This window comes from Adelges cooleyi, unplaced genomic scaffold, assembly GCF_023614345.1.
Source record: "Adelges cooleyi isolate 19-005CV unplaced genomic scaffold, UGA_ACOO_1.1 ACOO_flye_CR_arks_rails_tigmint_CR_PRNA_167, whole genome shotgun sequence".
NCBI classification, from domain to species: domain Eukaryota; kingdom Metazoa; phylum Arthropoda; class Insecta; order Hemiptera; family Adelgidae; genus Adelges; species Adelges cooleyi.
In genome coordinates this window covers 1,055,378-1,078,188 of record NW_026095824.1, presented here as the reverse complement: position 1 = coordinate 1,078,188, position 22,811 = coordinate 1,055,378, and the positions used below count along the sequence as shown (strand labels likewise).

The 22,811-nt window shown below is 33.2% G+C and overlaps 1 protein-coding gene across 6 annotated transcripts; it reads left to right on the top strand.

Moving 5' to 3' along the window:
* Window positions 1–5,364: 5,364 nt before the first annotated feature.
* LOC126832880 (G protein-activated inward rectifier potassium channel 3-like) lies at window positions 5,365–22,518 on the top strand. 6 transcript variants are annotated; one of them, XM_050563901.1, is made up of 8 exons: window positions 5,365–5,951; window positions 11,421–11,462; window positions 15,992–16,106; window positions 18,229–18,463; window positions 18,596–18,870; window positions 19,140–19,332; window positions 20,119–20,337; window positions 21,569–22,518. In XM_050563901.1, the coding sequence occupies exons 1-8, from the start codon at window positions 5,701–5,703 to the stop codon at window positions 21,766–21,768; spliced, it is 1,530 nt and encodes a 509-aa protein (XP_050419858.1). In that variant the 5' UTR covers window positions 5,365–5,700; the 3' UTR covers window positions 21,769–22,518. The 6 variants fall into 6 exon arrangements, with proteins under 6 accessions (XP_050419858.1, XP_050419859.1, XP_050419862.1 ...); XM_050563904.1 differs by lacking the exon at window positions 5,365–5,951 and adding an exon at window positions 6,020–6,048 and having other exon boundaries at window positions 21,569–22,517; XM_050563903.1 differs by lacking the exon at window positions 5,365–5,951 and adding an exon at window positions 11,098–11,243 and having other exon boundaries at window positions 21,569–22,517.
* Window positions 22,519–22,811: the final 293 nt, after the last annotated feature.

Genomic DNA, 22,811 nt, shown 5'->3' with positions numbered 1-22,811 from the left:
TTTGTACCGATTCAAAAATGGTTGAGTAAACATGTTAACCGTTAAGTTTTTATTTGTTGAGCTTTCGTTTGGATTACGGTTTAAATTATAATGTTGAATGGTTACAAAAATATTTCTAATAATATTACATATTACCTATATTTACATTTAAAAAGATATAATAGATGAATTTAGATTAGAATCTAATATGTACCCAGGACTAGCCTAATAAAGGCTAATACAGGAATACCTTGTATTAGCCGTTGTATTTTAAAACATTTTTTGAAAATTTGAAATTATTTTATTGATTACTTTTACAAGCGAAAAAAAAAGGATAATTACCTATTGCCAACTATTATAGTAGAATTGTACGCAATTTTCTTTATACAATTCAAATAATTAATGAACTCATGAATCTTTAGAGACGTGATTAAACCGATCATATAGTTAACCGATCACACTGTATACACATATATCTATATACATTTAAGTATATATATATAACATAATATAGTGTATTAATTGCCAAACACACTGTTAAACCGGACGTTAGGCCAAAAGTTACTGGGAATTTTATAAATAGAGAGCAATATAATGTTCATCTCTAGCAAAGCGTTTTTCGCGGACGCGTTGCCAAACCGCGAATGCGACGGCGGCGGTGACAAAATAATACAAAAAAAAGTATATTAGACGTATGTTAAATTAAAAAAAAAAAAAAATCAAACAAAAACTAAACCAGACCGGTGGTCACAATACAAACGCCGCACGTTTGTATTACATTATTATTATAATTATTATTACACAAGGATTATTGTTGTGCACATGACTAAAAAAAATTCAAAACTGGTGACGTTCCAATATCATTGTTACACGGCCCACATGTGTATTAAAAATAAGCCGGCGCTACAGAAGAGATTTTTTTTTTTTATTAATAAAATTGTTTTTTGAAGGTGTGCTTAATAACGTTAATAAATTAATACCGTACACGTGTGTCGTGTATCGCAGCCGGCATTTAACAGAATAAAGCCCACACGTTTATTTGCGCCATCACAAATTTTTGACGATTGTATAATTAATGGTTTGGGTGATACAAAAAAATCCACTAAACAGAATCGCGCATTTGGTCGGCAATAAACTGATTGATAATCGAAATCTTTGTCCGTAGCCAAAATCGTTCACTTCCAAAACATCTTTGTACAATAATTATAATATTGTTTTTTGCAAACGTCATTTCCGACACTAAAGCTACTATATTCATTTATATATAAACATATACAGTATTATTATCTTACATGTAAATTTATTATTGCATACTGTATATTGTTGTTTTTTTTTAAGTGGTTACAGTATTGTGTATCTATTGATGTGTCGGATTTGTATACAAACCGCATCGATTCATCGGCAGATAGTTTTTGGCTAACCAATCAAGACGTTTACCGCCCAGAATTCGAGTCGTTGAACTGCAATCGTTGGATAATAATAAAATAAAACATGATAAATGCATTGTTTTTCTCGTTTACAGAACCCGTAATCGAGTGATAATAATAATATTCTACAACGCGTTTCAATCATAGTTTACTAATGTGTATATTATATATTATACTCTATTAATAATTGATACATTTAATGGTTTATTAAATTTTAATGGACCAATCACGGGCCACTAAATTATGTTTAAGGATCAACTAAACTTCTATTGGTTCATTAAACTTTAGTGAACGTTTATGCAACCCGGCATAAGTATTTAGGTACTCTATCAAGCATATTAAAAAAAAAAACGTAGGTATTTCGGTCCTCAGGCAAAATGTTTTCAATCCTAATGCCGCTGTTTTTTTCTTCGAATCACAAATATTTAGTAGGCGTTTATTTTTTTTTTCTAATTTTGTTTTAGTATTATAATTATTTAAACCATAAAAATACCGGTATTGGTAACGGACCATTTAAATTATTATACATGAGTTTAGAAACGCATCAACTTGGCAAATTATAATTGGGTTCGGGTAATGGATATAATATTGCCTGTAGGCTTTGTGCATGTACATTATATAAAGTTAACAGGGCCAGATTAAGTCGTTCGTAGGGCCTCTAGCTAGGCACATAATAGGCCTAAAATTGGACAAATGTACTATGTGTTCTTGCTATGACCGTGGCCACCAAATGGGTCCAGTTACTATCGTTACTCTAGAGAGGCTCTGTACCCTAGACGCTGTGCCTGGAGTGCTCATCGGTTTATCTGGCCCAGAATACTCGCCCAAGTTCTGATAAGTTGGGTTAACGACAACTTTAGGTTCGTTAGGGTATCAAAAGGTGTGTAAGTGTGTTATCAATTTGAAAATATACATTTTGTAATTAGGTTATCGATCTTTGTTGTTAATAAAATCCATAACAGTCCTTATCGAAAGTTGCACTTTGAAACCCCTCGATAACGTTTAACGAAATATCTTATCTGTTTTATCATCGGCCAAAATGATTAGTATGAAAAACATTGAGTATTCGAACAGTTAACAATTTAATCAAGTTATACAAATTGGGCGTTCATAAATCGTTCATGTGAATTGTTATTAAAGTATGGATCTTGTTTATTTGGCCTGGGAACAGATTTTTTTGGAAGAAAGACTAAAGAGTTCTTATAATGGGAACCGTATAGAAAGGAGAATACTAATAGATAGTCAAAATCCTTTTGAATTACCGAATGATGAGTTTATGAGGTAGTAGCTTATAAGCTGGTTATAACATTGTAAATGATAAGTAAAATCGACGACAATTTTGTGTAGTAGGAAGGGAACATAATAAACTTGAAACCGGAAATTTGACCTTAAGGTAATTACTAAATACGATTTCGAATCGATAAATTACTGATTAAAGAAATCGGTTTAGCAATTAGCGGTTCAAGAGTTAGAAAGAGATTATAATTAAAAAAAAAAAAAAGCACATTATTGTAAAACAAATTATATGTAAGCTAAAACCGGTTGTCACGACTTTTTTTTCAAGAAAAAACCATTAAACTCAAATTTAAAATCCAATTTTTAACAATATCTAAAGTTGTTTTTAAACACGTCTACTGATTTACATTAGAGGTTTTTTTTTAATTGATTTTATAATGAATTTTGACTTTGGATTTCAGACTCGACACTGTTTTTTATACAACACAAAAATGGACAAACATGTTTTTTTTTTGTTCTAATGGAATAAGTCTTGTAATTATTATTAGGGTATTGGGTATCCTTTCGAAGAAATAGAAAACTCTCTAATTTAAAATTAAAACGCTGTTTAAATTTTTTACTTTTTTTTAGACATTTTAAGTACTAAGCACCATTTTGGTTACGATAATTTTCCTACGAAAACTTGTACACGCACAGCGAAGGGTAATAAATACATAAATCATAATTATTTCCTTTGATGTGTTTTATGGTTTTTTTTTACGGAGAACCGGTAGACGTCGGAATTGTTTTTTTGTTTTGTTAATGCTAATATAGTATCAATATTCTCAGCGCGCTTTCATGATAAAATTTACAGTGCAGTTATTTTTTTTTTATCAAGTAAAAATTTAATGGTTAACGTGAAGTATAACGAAACATCAACGGAGTCAAGATGATATTGAATTATAGTTTTTCGCATAATACAAGTCGCGTTGAAGATGACCTCAAGTATTTTCTGTTTATTTTACAAAGAAAAAGAAAATAATTAGCCGAACGTTTAGCTGACATATTATTATATTTTCATGCAGCGCAGGACACGTGTACGTCGTTAATCTTTCACCAGATACTAAACAGTATAAATCATAATATTTTCATACCTTGCATAATGTGATATTTCTTGGCCGACAACTTCTTGTTTGTACAGTGGACCCTTCTTAAAGGCACACCGAGTTCCGCACACAAGAGTGGAACTAGTCGGGCACCTAACCGGCCCATTGTGAAAATGAGGGAAAAAAGATGTAGAAAAAATAAAATAAATAATAATAATCGCTATTTTATTTTTTTATAAAGACACGAAAATAGTATGAATCTTTGGGCTCAAAATCTAACATTTACAGGAGCGGCCCTATGAGCATTTGCCAACCTTCTTCCGTCCAAATGGTTTCTCGGTCCTTCATTACACACAGTAAAATCCACTGCCCAAAAAATAACCAATAATTTATACAGTCTTATTTTCGATAAATGGAGCATTTTCATTTTCCTAATAAAAAGTAAATCAATTAATTCCTAACTAAAAAGCCAGACAAAATGTCGACTACGTAGGACGGTCCAGTTTCAATTCTATAAAGAGGTTCAGTTGTTTGGCTACATTACTATGTTATATAGGAAGCCGTTTATTATTTAAAAATTTCAGTTTCTTGTAATTAAATAAATTAAATTTGCAATTTTTTGCACTTTTAAAACACAATTTTTTTACATGAACAAAGCATAAAATCTGTTTCCCACATAACCTAGTAAAGCTGCCAAAGAACTCGTACATCTTTACAAAATTGAAATTGGACCATCTTATATAGAAAAAAATATATATAATAATAATTTATAGTCGACATTTTGTCGGTTTTTTTTGTCTAAAACGTCAAAAAAAAAACAGACCGCATGTAACCGCTATAAGTCTCATTCTTCTATTTTTTTTTTTAAAGATGTATTGCCAGCGCCCAGCAATCCCATTCTCGTTGGTCCGAAGCTATTAATATTGGAAACCCAATACTTGTTCTCAGTTGTACCTATGTCGAATCTTCTATTTAACCTTGTCCAGGTCGATCCGTTTGATTTTCGACGTATCGCGCTTAAGTTATACCAACAAATATATTTAACAATGCTAAAGCTTCCAATGCGTCTAGAGCAGTTGTTTAGGACAATCGTGGTATATTGTGAGTCGATACATACATGTAGATATTATAATATGTACCGTAAATTCACAGGGGCCAAACAAAGGCGAGAAACGCGTTCAGCGGCTTGTAGGTAACAATTTTTTTTCCAATAGGATTTTTTTTTTTAATTTGATATCTATTCTTCTTCTTTGTCCTCCTCGCCATTTCTTGAAATAGCGCTTGGGGTCGGTCAACACAATTTGTTCATTAGCATATTACTTTGACAATACCCGCTCAAGACATTACAACACCGTCGTGTCGTATAATATACTTGTCTGTATAATAGTATTGTTATTATTATTATTATTGTATAAACGGTACAATAACCGTGAAGTGCCCACGTGAAACGTGGTGCTAGGTTGGGTAAGGGGGACGGCGGCGTGCGAGCGACGAGTTCACCAAAGCGGGGACCCCCCTCCCGGCGGTTACAGCACGCACGCACGCACCAACAACGTACCCGAACGTTGCGGGCAAAGGTGCGGGGCGGAGGGCACAGGCGGCTGCTGCGAATCCGCACCATTATTAGTGCACGTTAATCTCGGGTCGTCGGTACTCGTTAATCCGTGCATCACCCGGCGGTCACCCGTCGATAGAAGACGCGCGTATATCTAGGTATCTAAAACTCTGTTACGTTAACGAAACAACCGCGATCGTGGATTTATTTGGATTATTCGGCACACTATTTGATTTTTTTTTTCTTATATTTTTACCCCCCTCTTCTGACAAAAACAACATATTAAGTTCTTCCCACCGAAGTACACCTAATACTTACCCGGACGATGGCCGGCGACCCGAAGACGACCGCGTCGTCGGGGTGAAGCGTGCTCTTTGTGTAGTGGTGGTGGCGGTGTGATACAAGCGCAGCACGGCAAATGTACGAGGCCGCCGGTGGCCGTCGCCTGTCGACGCCATGGGAGCAGCTAATCAGCTCGACGATGACGCCGACCACGGCTGTGGCCGTCAAGCTGGCCGTCACCGACGAACCCGAGCCGACGGAGCCCAACGGCACGGTGCTGGTCGGTCCTGGGCAGCGGTCCGGTGGCGGTATTCTGGGCGCCCTGCAGAGGCACATACCTGTTCTGGCCCGACTGTCGCAGAACAAGAACGACAAGACGCAATGCAGGTCAGTCCGCGAGAACCCTTATTGCTACCATTTGACCCGAGTGGAATTCACTATTGTCGCAACGCTTTACAGCTAATATACCCATGTCATGTCAAAGGTAGTTGCTAGTTTTGCTTAATTTGTGTGCTGGTAAATAGTATCTCTGAATAGTTGAAATATAATATGCAGTAAGACCCTTTTTGTAGTGACGGCTATCATACAAAATAATGGTTTAAACGGGCGTTTTGGCGATTTACACCCTTAAAAATGACATAAAATCACAAATAATTTTTTCGGATTTTCCAAATTTAACACGCTATGAACTTTTAGGGCATGCGTGCTATGTGGAGAAACTACCCTATAATAGTCCTACAGTCCTCATGGGGACATTCTCCATATGGTTTAACCATAGCGGATAGTATAGTTCTTAAGTCCATAGATCCTAAGGGTATGTTTATATTTATTTTTTATACTCTTATTACTAATATTGCAAACTAATAACATATATTACATAAGTACTTGTTTCTCGTAGAAAATATCTTCAAAGTTTAATACTTAGTAGTGCGGTGAACAAATTTAAAACCCTAATACAAAGCATTGCAGCTTAAAAAAAAATTCACAGTTAATATGATATGAACATATTTTATAAAAGATAAAATAATAAAATCTATGATTGTAATAATAATTATTCAAAAGACATCTGGATATTTTATGGTTTGCGTGATTGCATAACTTTAATTAGGAAATTCAATAAACTTAAAATATAGTAAGCACAATCGACATTAACAGCCGGAAACTGGTTACTGTGATACATTTACAAAATAATGATGACAGAAGTGGTGTTAGATTACCTACCGCAGTCCCCCTTTTTAATGTTATAAAATGTAATGGTACAATGTATTTAGGGGTTTCCAATTACCTCGTTAACAGCTACGGCAAATTATCTCGATTTAAATCATCTCGACAGTAACATAATATCAATAGGAAATTATTTTTTAACTTAATAACGGCGTGGTTCATCAATGTGTTCATAATTACTTACATAATAACATTATACTGGACATATTAAACGCTAATTTTCCGGGAGAGAGTTAATTATTGTTGTTTTATAATTTTGCTTATGTGTGATCCTAGAGTGGCGTCAACCATAGTCAATTACAGACCTTTTCAATACACCGTTAATTATTACATTATTGCCCTACAAATTATACTTTTCATGTCAATATTTAATTATTACGGTTTGGATTTATTGCTCTCTATGCTTTTTGTATAACTTATTATGTATCATACCTTGGATAAATTCCTGAATACGGAATTCAGCAACTCCAACTCTGCCCCAACTCATTTATATAAGTGATTGTGTATCTTTGAAATTAAAAAAAAAAGGAACACTGATAAAACGTTTTACATCGTTTTCAAGTAGATATATTTTGTCGTATATTTGTATAGTCGATTAAAACCATATAATATGATAACATAAACGATTACCAATGCAACAAATGTCGTTAACACAATAGTATCGCCAGCTTAGATTGAATGCATTGCGACGGTGAACGTTTGTTCTCAAATCTCACAATAGATAGCAAACGCGACAGCGCTCTTTTTTGTGTAGTAAACCTAGACAATTTTCAAGTGGAATTCAAATGTATGACACGCTTAGAAGAAGAAAAAATCATATTAATCGGCCATGTTTTTTTTTTTACTAGTGCGAAATGTATATATGTTTTTTGTGTGTGATGTTCGGCGAGGTCATTGCCATCGATTATAATTTTTTTTGACGTCGGCTGTCAGGACGAAGGAATTTGTTTTGAGATCTAGTTAAATTATTCGTAGTCCGCAAAAGACACGCGCGATAATTTCAGTTTTTTTTTTTGTGCTTAGAAGCACGTGGGTATTAAACCGTCGTAGACATTACTGGTCTTCCGGTGACATAACAATAACGTTCATCAGTCTGCTCAGACAACAGAAGTTACAATGTTTTAGCGAACGCTAAACATTTTTTTACTAAATGTAGTATATTTATCAGTCGTTAAAGGCTTGTGAAAAATAGTACATTTCGATAAATTAATATATTTGTTTGAATTTCATTTTTTAATACTAAACATTTTAAATATTAGACAGCTCGTTTTTCCCGAGCACCATCAATTACTCATCATAGTGTAGGCATCTGTTTCATAGGTTTTAGACAATAAAAATAATGGAATAAAAAAACTGTTAAAAAAAACCTTTACTGCTGTTAACACGTGCATACATAATATCATAAACTACGCAATTGAGATTTAACGAACAATTCAGACAAATTTGCGTCGTTTAAAAAGGAAATGTCTGCGGTTGACATGTAATTGATGGTCTTGCCAATGCATGAGCCAGAAATGAAAAAAAAAAATTATATAAAAACTATAATTGGCGTTTATAAATAGTTTAGTCCGCTAATTATTTGTACTCCGGTAACTAGAGGTAAATGTAAAATGTTGTGTACATTACAACGGGTTGTCAAATCCTATGGCGTTTTTATGTTGATCAGTGCCAGGGCCCAGGCACGTGCAACTCTGGTATTATAAAGAACACGGGGAGACAATGTATACGATTTGTACTTGGACACTGACACATCATATGATGTAGTTTTATGTGTTTATATGGTTATGGCGTCAAAACTATAGTTACTTAAAAACAAGCTTTCCGTTATTTTTTTTTTTGCTATGTTTGTTTGTTTGATTTTTTTTTTTACTATTGAGAAAAAACATGAAAAATTATTTACCAAGCATGATGTGTAGGTATCATAATAATTGAATAAATCACAAGTGTATATTTTTTTCGATTGCTGAGATAAAGCCAAATAAAATGACATTGATAAATTACCTATTAGAAAATTACAAACGGGTTCTTTGTGTTTTATCCCCTTTCTGCCCGTTTAAATGTTTATACTTCTAACTTTTGTTCTAGTGTGTGTGTGTGTGTGTAGATACTAAAGTCTTTATTATATCCTACTTCCCGTTATTAAGGGTCTCTGCCAAATAATGCAGATGGTAAAAAATCACAACGTTATTGCGAATTGGCTATTATTTATTAGCTTCGTGCTACTCGTCCACGGAGTTTTAAACGTTTTCTAATTTTGTCCAAAGTAGTTGTTGTACGCGTTTGTTTGGTTTGTTAAGTATTTGTTTTCTATTTACACATACTTAACGACAGCAGCGTGAGGCGATGATCCGTGATCTTCGTTCAGCCGTTTAACGCTCGTCTAGTGAACGAAATAAAAACATACTGTAAGATGGCTGTTTGTTTATATCTTTTAATAGACACTTAGACCAACGCGAGAAGTATTTTTTTTCTATCTGACTACACGACGGCGTGGGTACCCACTGCCCACTAAGGGATCAGACCAGTCGGTCACAAATCATTGTGCTCCTTTGTTTGGGTGAACAATAATTTTTATAAGTATAAAAAAAAAGGAATAGCCGTTAAAAATGACACTGTTCAGACTCAATACAAGACACGCTAGCATACCGAACGTTCAGACAGGTTTTAGAGACAATAATAAGAAAAATGGAATCCAACTCACCCGACAAAGGATTTAGAAGAACGCCAAGGTGTGTTACCTAACTCCTGTTACCAACACCTGTGTGGTGCATATGTTTGTTGGGCTGATGAAAAAACCATACATCTGGTCGGAGCTACCCATACTTATATTGTGGAATACTATTATCAGTGCTCGAGACTAAGTCGGGTAAGTCCACTAATCATACAACTTTTGGGAGTGTCTAATTCAAAACTGATAATGATAGTGTTGTTTGAGTGGGAGACGTTTGGGAATAGCTGATAAGCTGCCTAACCGAACATAGCACAACGCAACGGCTCTTTAAAGATAAAAAGCAACAAAACATGACAGCAGACGAAGCGACGTCATTTAAAATAACTAATACTATGGTGCAGTTGCTGATGATAAATGATTGATAGTGATTGGCCTGAAGCCCGGCTGTTACGCGTCATATGTGCATTTAAACACTTAATATGATCAATCATCAGCTGTTCTCATCCTGCCGTCAGTTTGACCGACAATCACTCCGATATATATAACATACGTACATGAAATATTATTTTTAGTTGAACGGATCATCGTCCAAGTACACGATTTATATTTTTATTTTATGGGAAGAGCACACGGTGTGATGTTATGATGTAACGAATGCGAAGTGATGAAAAAAAAGCTAGAACGGTTTGAACAGACAAGACTTTTTTTTTAACGCCACCAAACGACTTGTTCTCAGACCTAAAGGTGCTCACGGCTAAAACTCTGTTATGTAATTCATTCAATGTTCATTAACTTCAAACAAAATTTTAGTAATTGTACATTATGTCGTACATCACACATTATGTTCATATTCTTGTGGCCTTTCTTGAACAATGCAATGCAATTTACCTGGTAAAAAATGTGGAAAACGCTAGCTAAATGGTTCATGTATTGTTTTCAATATCATATAACATCTTATGAGGTATTGACTATTATACACACATTGCAGCATATTTTCAACTCCATGTCGAAGTTAAACTATGTGTGTATATACATAGCTAGAGATAACTTAATTTCGGTTAAAACAATATAATAATAGTAATACAGTTATTATATTTACTCGTACATTTACCTCTAATGTTAATACAAAATTATACCATGTCTTATCTTATTTATATAAACCATAAAGGGATAAGCAGCATATTCTAAGATTAGGCTGAACGTAATTGATGCAAACGAAAATGATTTAAACATGAAAAAGTAATTTAGAAATAATTCATAACCGTCATCGACCATTCCATTATCAGAAAATTGTTTACAGGTAAGATCAAAACAGGACGCACATAAGCCAAATGCAATTAATAATAAAATAAAAAAATGTACACATACAACGGCGATAATAATAACATCTTTCAAATGTTTTTTTAAACTTCTTGCCTGAAGTTGTTGACCTCGCGACGCTTAAAAATAATAATTATTCGTTTGTTTGTTTTTAATTATTAACAAAAACGAATTAATAATATGCATATTTTAATAAATCACAGTTTTTATTGAACAGTGTATTTTCTTATCAACGATTACAATATCGAATCCACGTACTGAGATAATAAAACCTTTGCCCTCAGCGTGAAACTAAGATATTGAATTAAGAAATGATTTTTTTTTAATTTCTGCATTAGTTACTTTAGAGCTCACTATCACTCTGTAGGTGAGCATTCTGTTATTTACGAAATCGCACGTGTTGATATGACTGATGTGAAAAAAAACGAACAGCACAAACCCTATCCAAAAAAATACCGAGTGTCGTGAGTTTAATTGATTCAACTTTTATTTTATTATTATATTTTTACATTTATTTGGACTACCTATTTATCGGTGTATTTTTTAATAAAGTGTTTAGAAATCGGTTATTGTCATTAACGTGTCCGGATAAAATGGTAAATCGAACTTTGCTTAAAAGAGCCATAATTTTCTGGTTTCAGAAATGCTGAACGCATCAAGTGTAATGGAGAGTCTCAGCCAATGTGAGTCTGTTTTTTATTTTATTTTGTCATCATCGCTAAATCTATATAATCTATTATTCACATACTTTTCTCTATATTTCTGCTTTTTTTTTTTTATGCATGTGTCGGATAAATAATTTTGGAATTAGCATTGTAAAATATTCGGTTTTCTTCTGTCACGTTAATTCTATTTTATTTTTTACTACCGTTAAACAAAATTACATCCGTCGTTGACCGTGGCCAACACTTTGCGTTGTTCACCAGAAGTCGTAACTTGAATGTTTCCCACATATTGTAAATAACATTTAATGTGACAAATATTATACTCATTAATGATCCGCAAATAAACACTGTTGTTTATGCATGCCTTATTTTTAAAAAAAATTCTACTTGCACGACTAAAAATAAAACTACTAAGCATTGCTTCCAGCGCTTGATAAGACATCTATTATACATATGCGTATTTCTACTGGAATTTGCAACACTTTACTTCCTCTTTTTTCTGTGAATTAACTCAATCTTTACAGTTTATTTAGTGTGTAGTATACCGTATAATACAAGTTATGGTCTATTGGAGGTATACTTTAGTGTATATTGACGCATTAGCTTTAACTTTCTACAGTTGAAAGTTATAGTTGGAATTCAATTACAAAAGAGCATTTTTTTAATTGATGCCAAACGAAATTTTTATAAGGTAATCAACAGCAAAACATGAACAGCAGTTACACATTGATTAAATAAATATGTATCTTTTTTGTTGTCATTTATGATTGGCAAACTTTAAAATAACGTTAAATATTTTTGCCATACCTATAAAAAAATGTGTATTCTTTTTTTTACGGTTCCCCGATTTTAGTCGTTATAAGCTAATAAATTGTTTAAAAATCAATTGAACGGAAATGAATCACAATACCATGATTTACAGAGTTCAGAGTATAAAGTATTAACTAAACATGCGTACCTTTACCGTCACACGATTGGAAATTTCTCACAAACGCTTAAATAGAAGATTAATTAACAATAGTATGAAAATAGATGTACTCGATCACGTTATATGTATAATAAGTATAATATATGTAGGTATAAGCCATGGTGCATTAATATGATGTATAATAAATGAAAAGTAACATAGATATTCTAATCTGTCTGGCGATCTTTGCTCTTTATATTGTATATACCAATTCAGACAATATATTATACTCACATTAGTTTTATCACATTGTGAATAGTAAATATAACAAATTATCAACAATACATTCCCAGAAAAGTACCGAGAACATCCAAGTCCAAAATCAGTATTGATAAAAATCGTATAAGATTTGTATCCAGTTGAACTTGAAAAATGTCAGGTAATTTATTTTTTTCGAGAATTTCTTAAGTCTATTCCTATAGTGTGTGTTTTTAGTTGGAATTTGGATATAACAAGTATAAGTTATTTTAGCACCAAAATGTAATATTTTCCAATTCGTCACATTTCCAAACTTCTTGTTGAGTAGCCCATTTTATGACATTAGAAATTCTTGATCGTATACCGACCTCAAATGTGATAGGCATCTTTAGACAACATATCATCGTTAAATCTAAACTAACACCAACAACATGAGTTTAAATTATTATCTTATTTGAATATGCTATGTATTATGGCGATTCGTTCTACGATAGGTAAAATCGTCCAGTATTTCAATTTTGATCAAACATAACAATTGACCACCTTTGATATGAATATCGTTCAGAAATATATAAATTATAAAATATACTAATAAAACATTTTGTTCATACTTAACCATAGCGATTGAGGGCAACATTTGATTTTTCGTGACCTAGATGCAGAATATACAGGATCTGGTATGAGTCAAGACAGTAAGTTCATTGGGCAGGCTTTGATATTCTACTGTGTCAGCCCGTCCATGCATGTGTTTATGACTTTTGGTGGACAAACCAATTGGCGTTTCTATCCGATTAACGCGTAAGTAATTGAAAGTAAACACACATACGGTTAGTGGCAACCGCGTGTGTGGAATTGTCGGTACCGTTTATATAGTGTTTACACACCGTCTTTTGCCGAACCGACCGAGGAGGCGCCCGTGGCATTCGTCAGACAGAGGCAGAGGCATAGGCATCGGAGACGTCGTGGCGAGCGGCGGCGGCGGCGGCAGCAGACGCTCTGGGAGGTTTTCTTAATTACATTTGCTGCGCCCGAAATAATGTTTTTATTTGCGTCTCGAATTGTCGTATCGGGCCTGTATGCGTTTGCCATGTATTCGTACTCTCGCAAACGGCATACAAGAGGGAACCGAAGCAGGGCAAGGGACCCGTGCCGGTCTATCCTGGCCGCCATCCAGAAATGCGACATTCGTGCGTCACGGGCAGCCGTCTCGTTTGCGCGCCGTTCCCCAAAGCCGGCGGTCTCGAAATTACAACAATTTGGCAACCGGACCAGGCGCAGGGCCTATATCGGACTCTGTAGGTTAATCATAAATCGAGTGTTGAGACTTGAGCGTCAACTAGGTCGACCCCCTTTGATGTGTCTGCGCGTCTTGTGTGTGATGTTATTATTTTTATGACCGTTAAAACCGGCGGTTCGCGTCGAGCCAATACCGCTGTAGACTAGCCGTTGTGCGGTTGAATACTCTTCGCGTGCATTTTTTTAATAACTGTTTTTTTTATTAATATCAAAATGTTATCAATAATGCGGTTATTATATGCGAATTTATATTATATTCGGATTTGAACGATTGACACGTCTTGGGGTGTAGATCATAAAAAAAAAATCCGTAATGACACCCTTAGTGACACTTGAGTTGGCCGTTCGAAGGTGGAAACCTTTGGATCGGCTAATGTCACTCAAAGGCCAAAAAAGATTCGATATGCGATTGTGATTCCAAAAGTATATATTTTGTTTTGTTTCGCGTTGTTCAGCTCACAAAGCTAATAGATAGTCTTTGTTCAGCCTATTCTTAAACTATGACGTTCATTTATCTTATCCTTATGTTTTCTAACTACATATGCTACATATCTTATTCATTTCATTCTATCCGAAAAGGATATGTAAAAGCCTAATTATACAAACAATGATTTAACGAATCAATAGACATTTGTTGGTTCTTTGAATATAATTTAGAGTTCCTCGATTGGTTCGTTAAATTCTATTGACATATAATATCCAGAATTCTTTTTTTTTTTGCAATCTGGAATCATTGTCCAAGGCTTCTTTAACTTTTTACTGGTCTGTCGACCAAATCGTATCTTCTGCACGGAAGTAGTGAAATATCAAATATGACTCTAAATTATGAATTTGATCACCAAAAGAAATCAATCCACCGAACACGTCATCAGAGTCATATTGAAATTACGGAGCCTGATGATGGTTTTTACTGAGATAGAATCGTCTGTCGTCGACCAACTGGTAGGCGAGTAGTCATCGACTGCTGTCTGAAATACAAACGATACTTTATTTGAGGTCCAACCATGCTTTATTTCATCAGCGATTTTTAATGTTTTATGCGAGATCAAATTTTGAAAACCTCGACATTTCATATGTTTCTGGCTTGTCTACAATTGTTTGACGAATTTTTTACTAGACGTGAGTAGTGACATATTTCCAAAAACATAAGAAACAAAAAGTTTTGTGTTTTTGAACTGTCACATCAGTTGAAAAAAATTAAGCTCACAGACAAAACTTTAAAAATGCATTATAGTAAAACCAAAAGCATCTCACTACTCGGCCTTGCAAAAATACTTAGAATCTTCTTAACTTCAGTGTGGAAACTATTCACTTTTCTTTCTCATTTATTTTTTTCCGTTAAGAATTGACTAAAGTATTAAAATCTTTAAAAAGCTATTTTAAATTGCAATTGTCTACACGGTTAACGCTGCTTAACAAATAACGTTAATAGCTCAAGGCGTCCGATTCGTAATAAAATGACTAATGGTTACTATAACAGCAGAATGGCATTAAATTTCCCCCTCTTGTGCTGGAATAATGCGTGTAATTTATATACCTTAAGTACATTCGTTTGGAATTTTTATGCCATGATTCAAACAATGATTTCACGAGTGGAATTTTTCGAAACATCCATCGCCTGTGTCGGTGTCCGGTGATTATCGATGGTTTCCAAGAAGGTTCGACGAATTGAAAGTATCTCGTTACTTTTCTAAAAGAATTTGACGTTTCCAATGTATGACGTCTTAACGTTACCTATTGTCGTTATTTAAGACTGTTGGTTATTATTCCGTCTGCAAAATTGTCAGACGTGTGAGTATAAACTTGAACGCCTTATCAATCTACATCTTAATTTATCTCAATTTTAAATTATGTCTATTATTAGTTTAGACACGTTTAATAAAAAATAACTCTTAAACACTAGAAACTCAAAACATACAATGTACAATAAACGTTTTGATTGCCGTATTCTAATATTACTATCTATTGTTGTGTTACAAAATATTTTAAAAATACCTGAAATTTATTTGTTTCTTTTCAATACACAATGTGTGTTTTAATAAGTATTATTTAGTTAAATGTTAAATGGTCGTATATTTGTTAACAGGTATAGACAGCCAAGATTCAGTTCAAGAAGGCAGTACAGAAGAGTGGTTTTCAAACACGGCGAATGTAATGTCGTTCAAGGAAAAGTCGCAAAAAGAAGAAGGAAATATTTGCAGGTAAATTTTTAATAACTATTATCGAATAAAAAAGTTAACGATTCTCTTGACATTCATATAAATAATTTTTTTCTTTAAAAAAAAAATTTTGTATGTCTAATGGATAAATTTGGGTTGTTATTATGATTTTGACAAATACGAATTTCGAACCTATTACAGAATTCCGTTTATTTTAAACAACATTTTTTGACATTTACTATGAGCTCGATTTTTTTTTAAGGAATTTGACAAATATAACATGATTAAACGTATAACCTTTGACAACACAATTTAATTAAAACGAAAAATCTTTATTTCTCAATAATTAAACTATACTATAATATTATTTAAAAATCGTCATAGATGGTTTTATATTTTTATGCATGCAAAAATTTTCTTAGTTTTGCTCAACTGCTATTTTGATTGTATATACTGTTTATTCAGTGGCAAATCTGTACAGACAGAGTAGGCAGTTGCCCGTACCAAATTCGTTTTATTGTGGATGTGTGAAGACAAAAAAATTGGGATTTAAATTGCGCCTACGCCAAAGTATACTCTTGCCCATGCTAAATACAGTCCTAAAACCGCCTCTATGATTACTAAAAAATACAAATTTACATACACAGTTAAACAAATAGATATGATCAAAGACCCGAATTTGGAATTAACTTTATTTAATTTAGAGTTTTATTATTATTTGTTTTCAAGCATTAAAATGACAGAAACTGATGGTTTTCTGGCTAACTACTATGACCGAATATTATTTTCATAATATAGTCAAAGTAATTTTCAAAACAATTTAAACTGTAATGAAATAATTAATAATATCCGTCATCCATTCAAACGAATTAAAATTTGGCAACAGGTCTCAGTTGTCAAAATGTCTCGTATTATTGTGCATATGTGTCACTATACCTATAGTAGTATTAGTGTTACAGTATATATAACTGGAATGTCTGTGAATTTTGGCTATTCTGTTGTGGTAGCACGTGTGTGACGCGTGGGATGTTACCATTCCAATGCAAAATATCCAACGAACTTTCAGTTTTTAACAAATTATTATCTTATTATAATATGTTGAACGCAGTTTAATTCAAGCGGTAACTATCATTATATTTTGCCTTGTGTGTAATTTGAAATTTTAATCAGGATCAGTAAAATTTGTCGAGCAGCATTTCCCAGTCAATAAAAAATTGCCTATATTTTACACATTCTTCACTTTAAATTCGATATAGTATACATTTCTAAGCAGTACAATCTACTATCAGTATTCAGTTGAATTTATATTTACATTTCACAATAGGTACGTTTTTACCATTATAACAACACTAGCAGCTAGCTCAAATTATTTTTCAAGCACAGGAGGTGCACATACATCATATGTATTGATAATAATTAATTTATCTAGGTATTCGCCAACATGACAATGTTATCTGTTCATAATATAGACCGCAACAATGACTAGTCGTTAAGCATACACCTTAGCTACAATTTTTAATGAAACTGATTTGGCACATAAGTCTACACAAAATGAAGTCACAACAAAACAATGCCAAAACTTGATATTTTTCTCGTTTCATGATTAAGCACATTAATTGTCATCACACTATGATCTTGGGTCTTATTATTTTTTTTTTTTACAATTGATTTTACAATACAGCGTGTAGGTCTTTTATCGTAGATAGTATGACATATTTTTTATATAGTCACGACGTATATAGGTATAATAATAGAAACATGTAGTTTTAAATATATTTAAATTACCTTGATTTGTCGTAGCTGTGTATTGTGGTAATATTAAAATACCCAAAACCAAAGTCTATATTGTGTCCTTCGGTTAAGTTAAAGAAACGCAAGTTATAGTTATTACTCAATACTAATAATTATAGTAGAACATTCAAAAACATTTTATAATACCAATAACCATGACTTATACATGGAAAAATATATATGTATAGTTCAACCCACTAAAATTATGGTTAATATATGATTAGGGGCACAATGCATTTATAGTCGGCATAACTAAATGAATAGTTGAACCAACTAAATGTTTAGTTAAAGCGTCTATGTCATTATTTTTTTTTTACTATTATCAGTTGGCTTACCATATTTAATACCGTTATAGTTTGTTCGTTTTTTATAGGACATTTTTACCACCCTCGTCGATGCCCAATGGCGATGGACTTTGTTGGTGTTCTCCATGAACTTCATGTTGAGTTGGCTGGGTTTCGCAATCGTATGGTGGCTCATAGCACTAACTCATGGCGATTTAGACTTGTCCGATAGGCCTGACAATTCGACTTGGGTACCTTGTGTCCGAGAAATGAACTCATTCACGTCGTGTTTCCTGTTCAGTGTCGAAACTCAACACACAATCGGTAAAGTACTTCAAGTAATACATTTAAACTAAAAGATAAAATTTCTCGCGGAGAGGCGGCCAACTGAGAGCCGCGGTGGCTTTTACATAATATCTTAACACCAATATTAATTAATGATTGTAATATTATTAGGTTACGGTTCCAAGCACACCACCGAAGAATGTCCCGAGGCAATATTCATCATGTGCCTACAGAGTATAACCGGGGTAATGATACAGGCTTTTATGGTGGGAGTAGTATTTGCTAAACTTTCCAGGCCGAAAAAGCGCACTCAGACTTTATTGTTTAGCCGCAACGCCGTGATATGCCAGAGAGATGGCATTCTGTGTCTTATGTTCCGCGTGGGTGACATGAGAAAATCGCACATTATCGAAGCGCACGTAAGAGCGCAATTGATAAAGAAAAGAGTGAGTACACGTTTCGATAAAGCATAAGTTAAAAAATCAAATAAAAATGGTACTGTGAGTTTCGAGGGGTTTAAAAAAAACCGTCTTATATAGTCTCAATTATGACTGCACTCAGCACAGAGTAAGTTACTCCGTTTAATCGTTATTCAATTTCATTTTTACAATAGGTACTCAAAAACAATAATAGCAACACAACAATTGTATCATTGTCCATTTTCAGCTTTGTGAAACTGAATAAATAAGCATTCAGTGTTAATTACCTGTTTCAGATAACATTAGAAGGCGAACTGTTGCCATTCCATCAACAAGAGCTAAGGGTAGGCGGGGACGGTGTGGAGGAGAGGATTTTCTTTATATGGCCCACCACAATTATACACAAGATAACTCCAGACTCGCCGTTGTACATGCTTTCGGCCGCCGACTTTTTACAAGAAAAGTTCGAAATCGTTGTTGTATTAGAAGGTTAGTGTAACACTTTTGATAAACACTTCCTCAGCTTCGCATTAAAGCAAAACAAAACAAAAAAATGCCTAATAGCAGGAGGGACTAAGATAAATCCATTATTTACAGTATTGATATTGTTATTTTTGTGTTCAATATTTGAATACAGTCTACAGAAAAAATGTATATATACATTTGTATATATATATATACTGAAACGTGCATACGAGTATATTTCGGCAGCAGCGTTAACATGATCAGTGCCAAACAAGATATTTGTTCTGCCTTTTGGCACATTTTGACTTGGTTGTTTGTTTTTCTGTTTTTCTGTTTCTATTTTTCTTTCTTTTATTTTTTGTGAAATGCGGTGAAATGTCAGTGAGTTAAATGATACTGGTGGTCAGTATATTTCACTAGCTTTCATTCAACTCATCATTTCACAAAGTTGTAACTTATTATAATAAATAGTGACACATTTTTTTCAGCAATATAAAAATAATTCGTACAGTAGAAAATCTGATGGAGTTGAAATCAAAACATTTAAGCAAACGAATGCGCAAATTCTATTTTTTTTTTTTTTGCTAATCATCGTGTTTTTATTATTAGTTTGAAAGTACCGTTGATTCCTTTGCAGTCAATATGTACCGTCAATGTGTACTTAGGTACGCTCGAAATGGTTCTAAGTGCTACATAAATAGTAATACGCGTTTTAATTTGTATAGTTTGCAAGTGTTTACACGATAATATGCATCTACTAGTAATAAACTATACCTAAAGGATATAAACTGTATATTGTAATTTGTACAGGAGTAATCGAATCTACGGGTATGACGACCCAGGCAAGGTCTTCTTATCTGCCAAACGAGATACTCTGGGGACATCGATTCGAGACGTTGGTGTCGTACAAAAAAGAGACTGGAGAACACGAAGTCAACTATAGTTTGTTCAACAACACTTATGTGGTGGATACGCCACTATGCAGTGCGCACGACTTGAAAAAACTCATATCTCTACGGACACATACCGGTAATTGATGCCCATTTAATTATTATTAAAGGCTAACGGAAATGAAAAATCATACAAATATATATTATTGAATTCATCATGTATTTGAATAATAGACCGTTGTTTTTTTAGAACACAAAAATATAATATGTTTTAGGTAATAGTGACTAATGTATTTGTTAAAGTTAGAAAAAAACCTAAACCCAAAATAATCCAGTGAGTTTTTTTTTTGTTAAATGTTAGAAAATGTTTGGTATTTACCCCAAAAAGAATTAGGGGTTATGTATACCCAAAGACTTTAGTGAGTATTTTTTAATTCAGTGTAGATGTTTTCATTTACAAAGAATAAATTTTAAGTTCTTCAAAGTGCAAAGCACTATGACTATGTTTTAACACTTATGAAGTGTGTCTCTCTTGTCGGCTCCCAACAGCTACTTAATAAACAATAATAGTGATTTTGAAAAAAAAAAGCCATGAGCAAAATCTATTAATAAAATATTTAAAAATTATCATATTACTTTGTAAAGTTAGATGAGGTGTAATCCTATTTTTGTATTGTAAGTATCCCAGGAAGTTGAGAGCTGCAGATATAACCGACTTGGGTTTATACCAAGTCGACTTTATAATTTAATAGTTCTGCATCCGATAAAATATAAGTATACAACAACACCTAGACTTCAAAAATTATATTTTTAATGAGTACACGAGAATACTTTGTGTAGAATTATTAACATAAAAAACGAATGTTTTTATACATTGGGACAGTTTTTTTAACGGTAGTCATTTCGACGCAGGTTTTAATGAACATCAGGCTCAAAGCCAAATCAAATGTCATTACAGTAAATTTATTATTCGCGATGATTTGCAAGAGACGTGACTGTATTTGAGTACAAGGGCTCGACTTTGCAATGATCTAGATAACGATCATTTTTAAACATTTTTATAACACAATCTTAGTTAATACAATAACGTATATCCGTTGGGTTTAGCTATTCTACTATTTAGTAGGTACTATTTACTTTCCATATCAGATCATAGATTCATAGGTTTAACGTTCATCGCAAATATAAGCGTGCAATTGTTAAAGTAATGATTTAGACGGGTTTTTTTTCTAAGTTGGAGCGTGAACATTGTTGTTAGGCTAAATTGTTTTGGCAATAAAAACAAAAACGAGTGTAGACCATCTTAAGCCAATCTTAAGTATTTGTATTTTTATCGACATAATTTCATGTTCGATTCACAATTATTACAGAACTGCATCACATGCAACCGTTGGACAACTTGACCAACTGCAGCGAACCGTCGGAGAGCACCACGTCCGGTTCCAGAAGTCATAGGACCCGGGAAGGACAACAGGATCAGCATTTGTCCACGTCGGATCTTATGATGGCTCAGCTGGAGCCGTTTCTGATGAATCCGGGAGAATTGCCCGGACCCGAATCATTCCTGTGACCCCGGAGAACGCCTCCCCGCCGCCTCCCTGGCTGATCCCTGGAACCGAGTCGTTCCCGCCTCTTACTCCTTCCTAAAAAAAAAGGCTCCACCCCTCCCTTACATTATTGTGATCTTGTTTTACGTGTTTATCGATTGTAATTATTATTTGTATTAATGTAATTTCGGTTTAATTTATTATAATTGGACATCGAACCTAGAATGTGATATTAGTTAGGAACGTTTTAATTATGTTATCCACGCGTTCTTGTTACTCAAATCCGTTTACGGGTTGTTGGATTATTTTCATTGACTGGAAGGATCTCGTCCAAAAGTTTTTCTTCGGGCGCGCGTTTTTTTTTTTTGTTGCATAAATGTACTTTAAACGCAAAATATTACATACTATGCATTTAACGCGTATAATAAAATAAATAAAAATAAAATTATGATTATTGATGTATTCATTTTTAATGAATTTTTTTATTTATTATAACAACTGTCTAATCTAAATCATATTGACATTAAAAATACTATATTAATACCGAACCCACTTGTTCATACGCTAAATATTAAATAATGTTATCAAGAGTTTTGTTCGTTAAATATACAATTAATATTAAAGCAATCCGTTTATATTATTAATGTACCTACTTATATATAAAAAATAATTACCTCCCGTGTGTTTATAATGATATGATCACGTCTGTAAAATCTTAACTGTGCACAATTATTTTATGAATAATAGTCGGCCTTAATAAATTCATATATTATTTGAAAAAATATTATAATTTTTTAATAATCTTTTACGTACAAATCGATAAAAGTATTTATTTTATGAATTTAAAATTGTAGATTTGTATAGTGTAACTATCAATTTTTATATTGCATATTGATAGTTCTATTTTTTGTCATAATAAAAATTAACGCCAAAAAAGAATATAATGAACAATTTATATATTTTTATACAAACATACTTTGGTGTAAATATATAATTACATATGTAAAATATATATTTTTTTTAAATCAGCGAAAATAATTTTAGTTTTAAAAAGAACAACGGCAAT

Excerpts from the sequence above, each read along its gene's own strand:
- LOC126832880 (XM_050563901.1), top strand. The coding sequence starts at position 5,701 with ATGTACGAGGCCGCCGGTGGCCGTCGCCTGTCGACGCCATGGGAGCAG. Across the intron at positions 5,952-11,420 it reads AACGACAAGACGCAATGCAG|AAATGCTGAACGCATCAAGT; the intron begins GTCAGTCCGCGA and ends TTCTGGTTTCAG. Across the intron at positions 20,338-21,568 it reads ATCTCTACGGACACATACCG|AACTGCATCACATGCAACCG; the intron begins GTAATTGATGCC and ends CAATTATTACAG.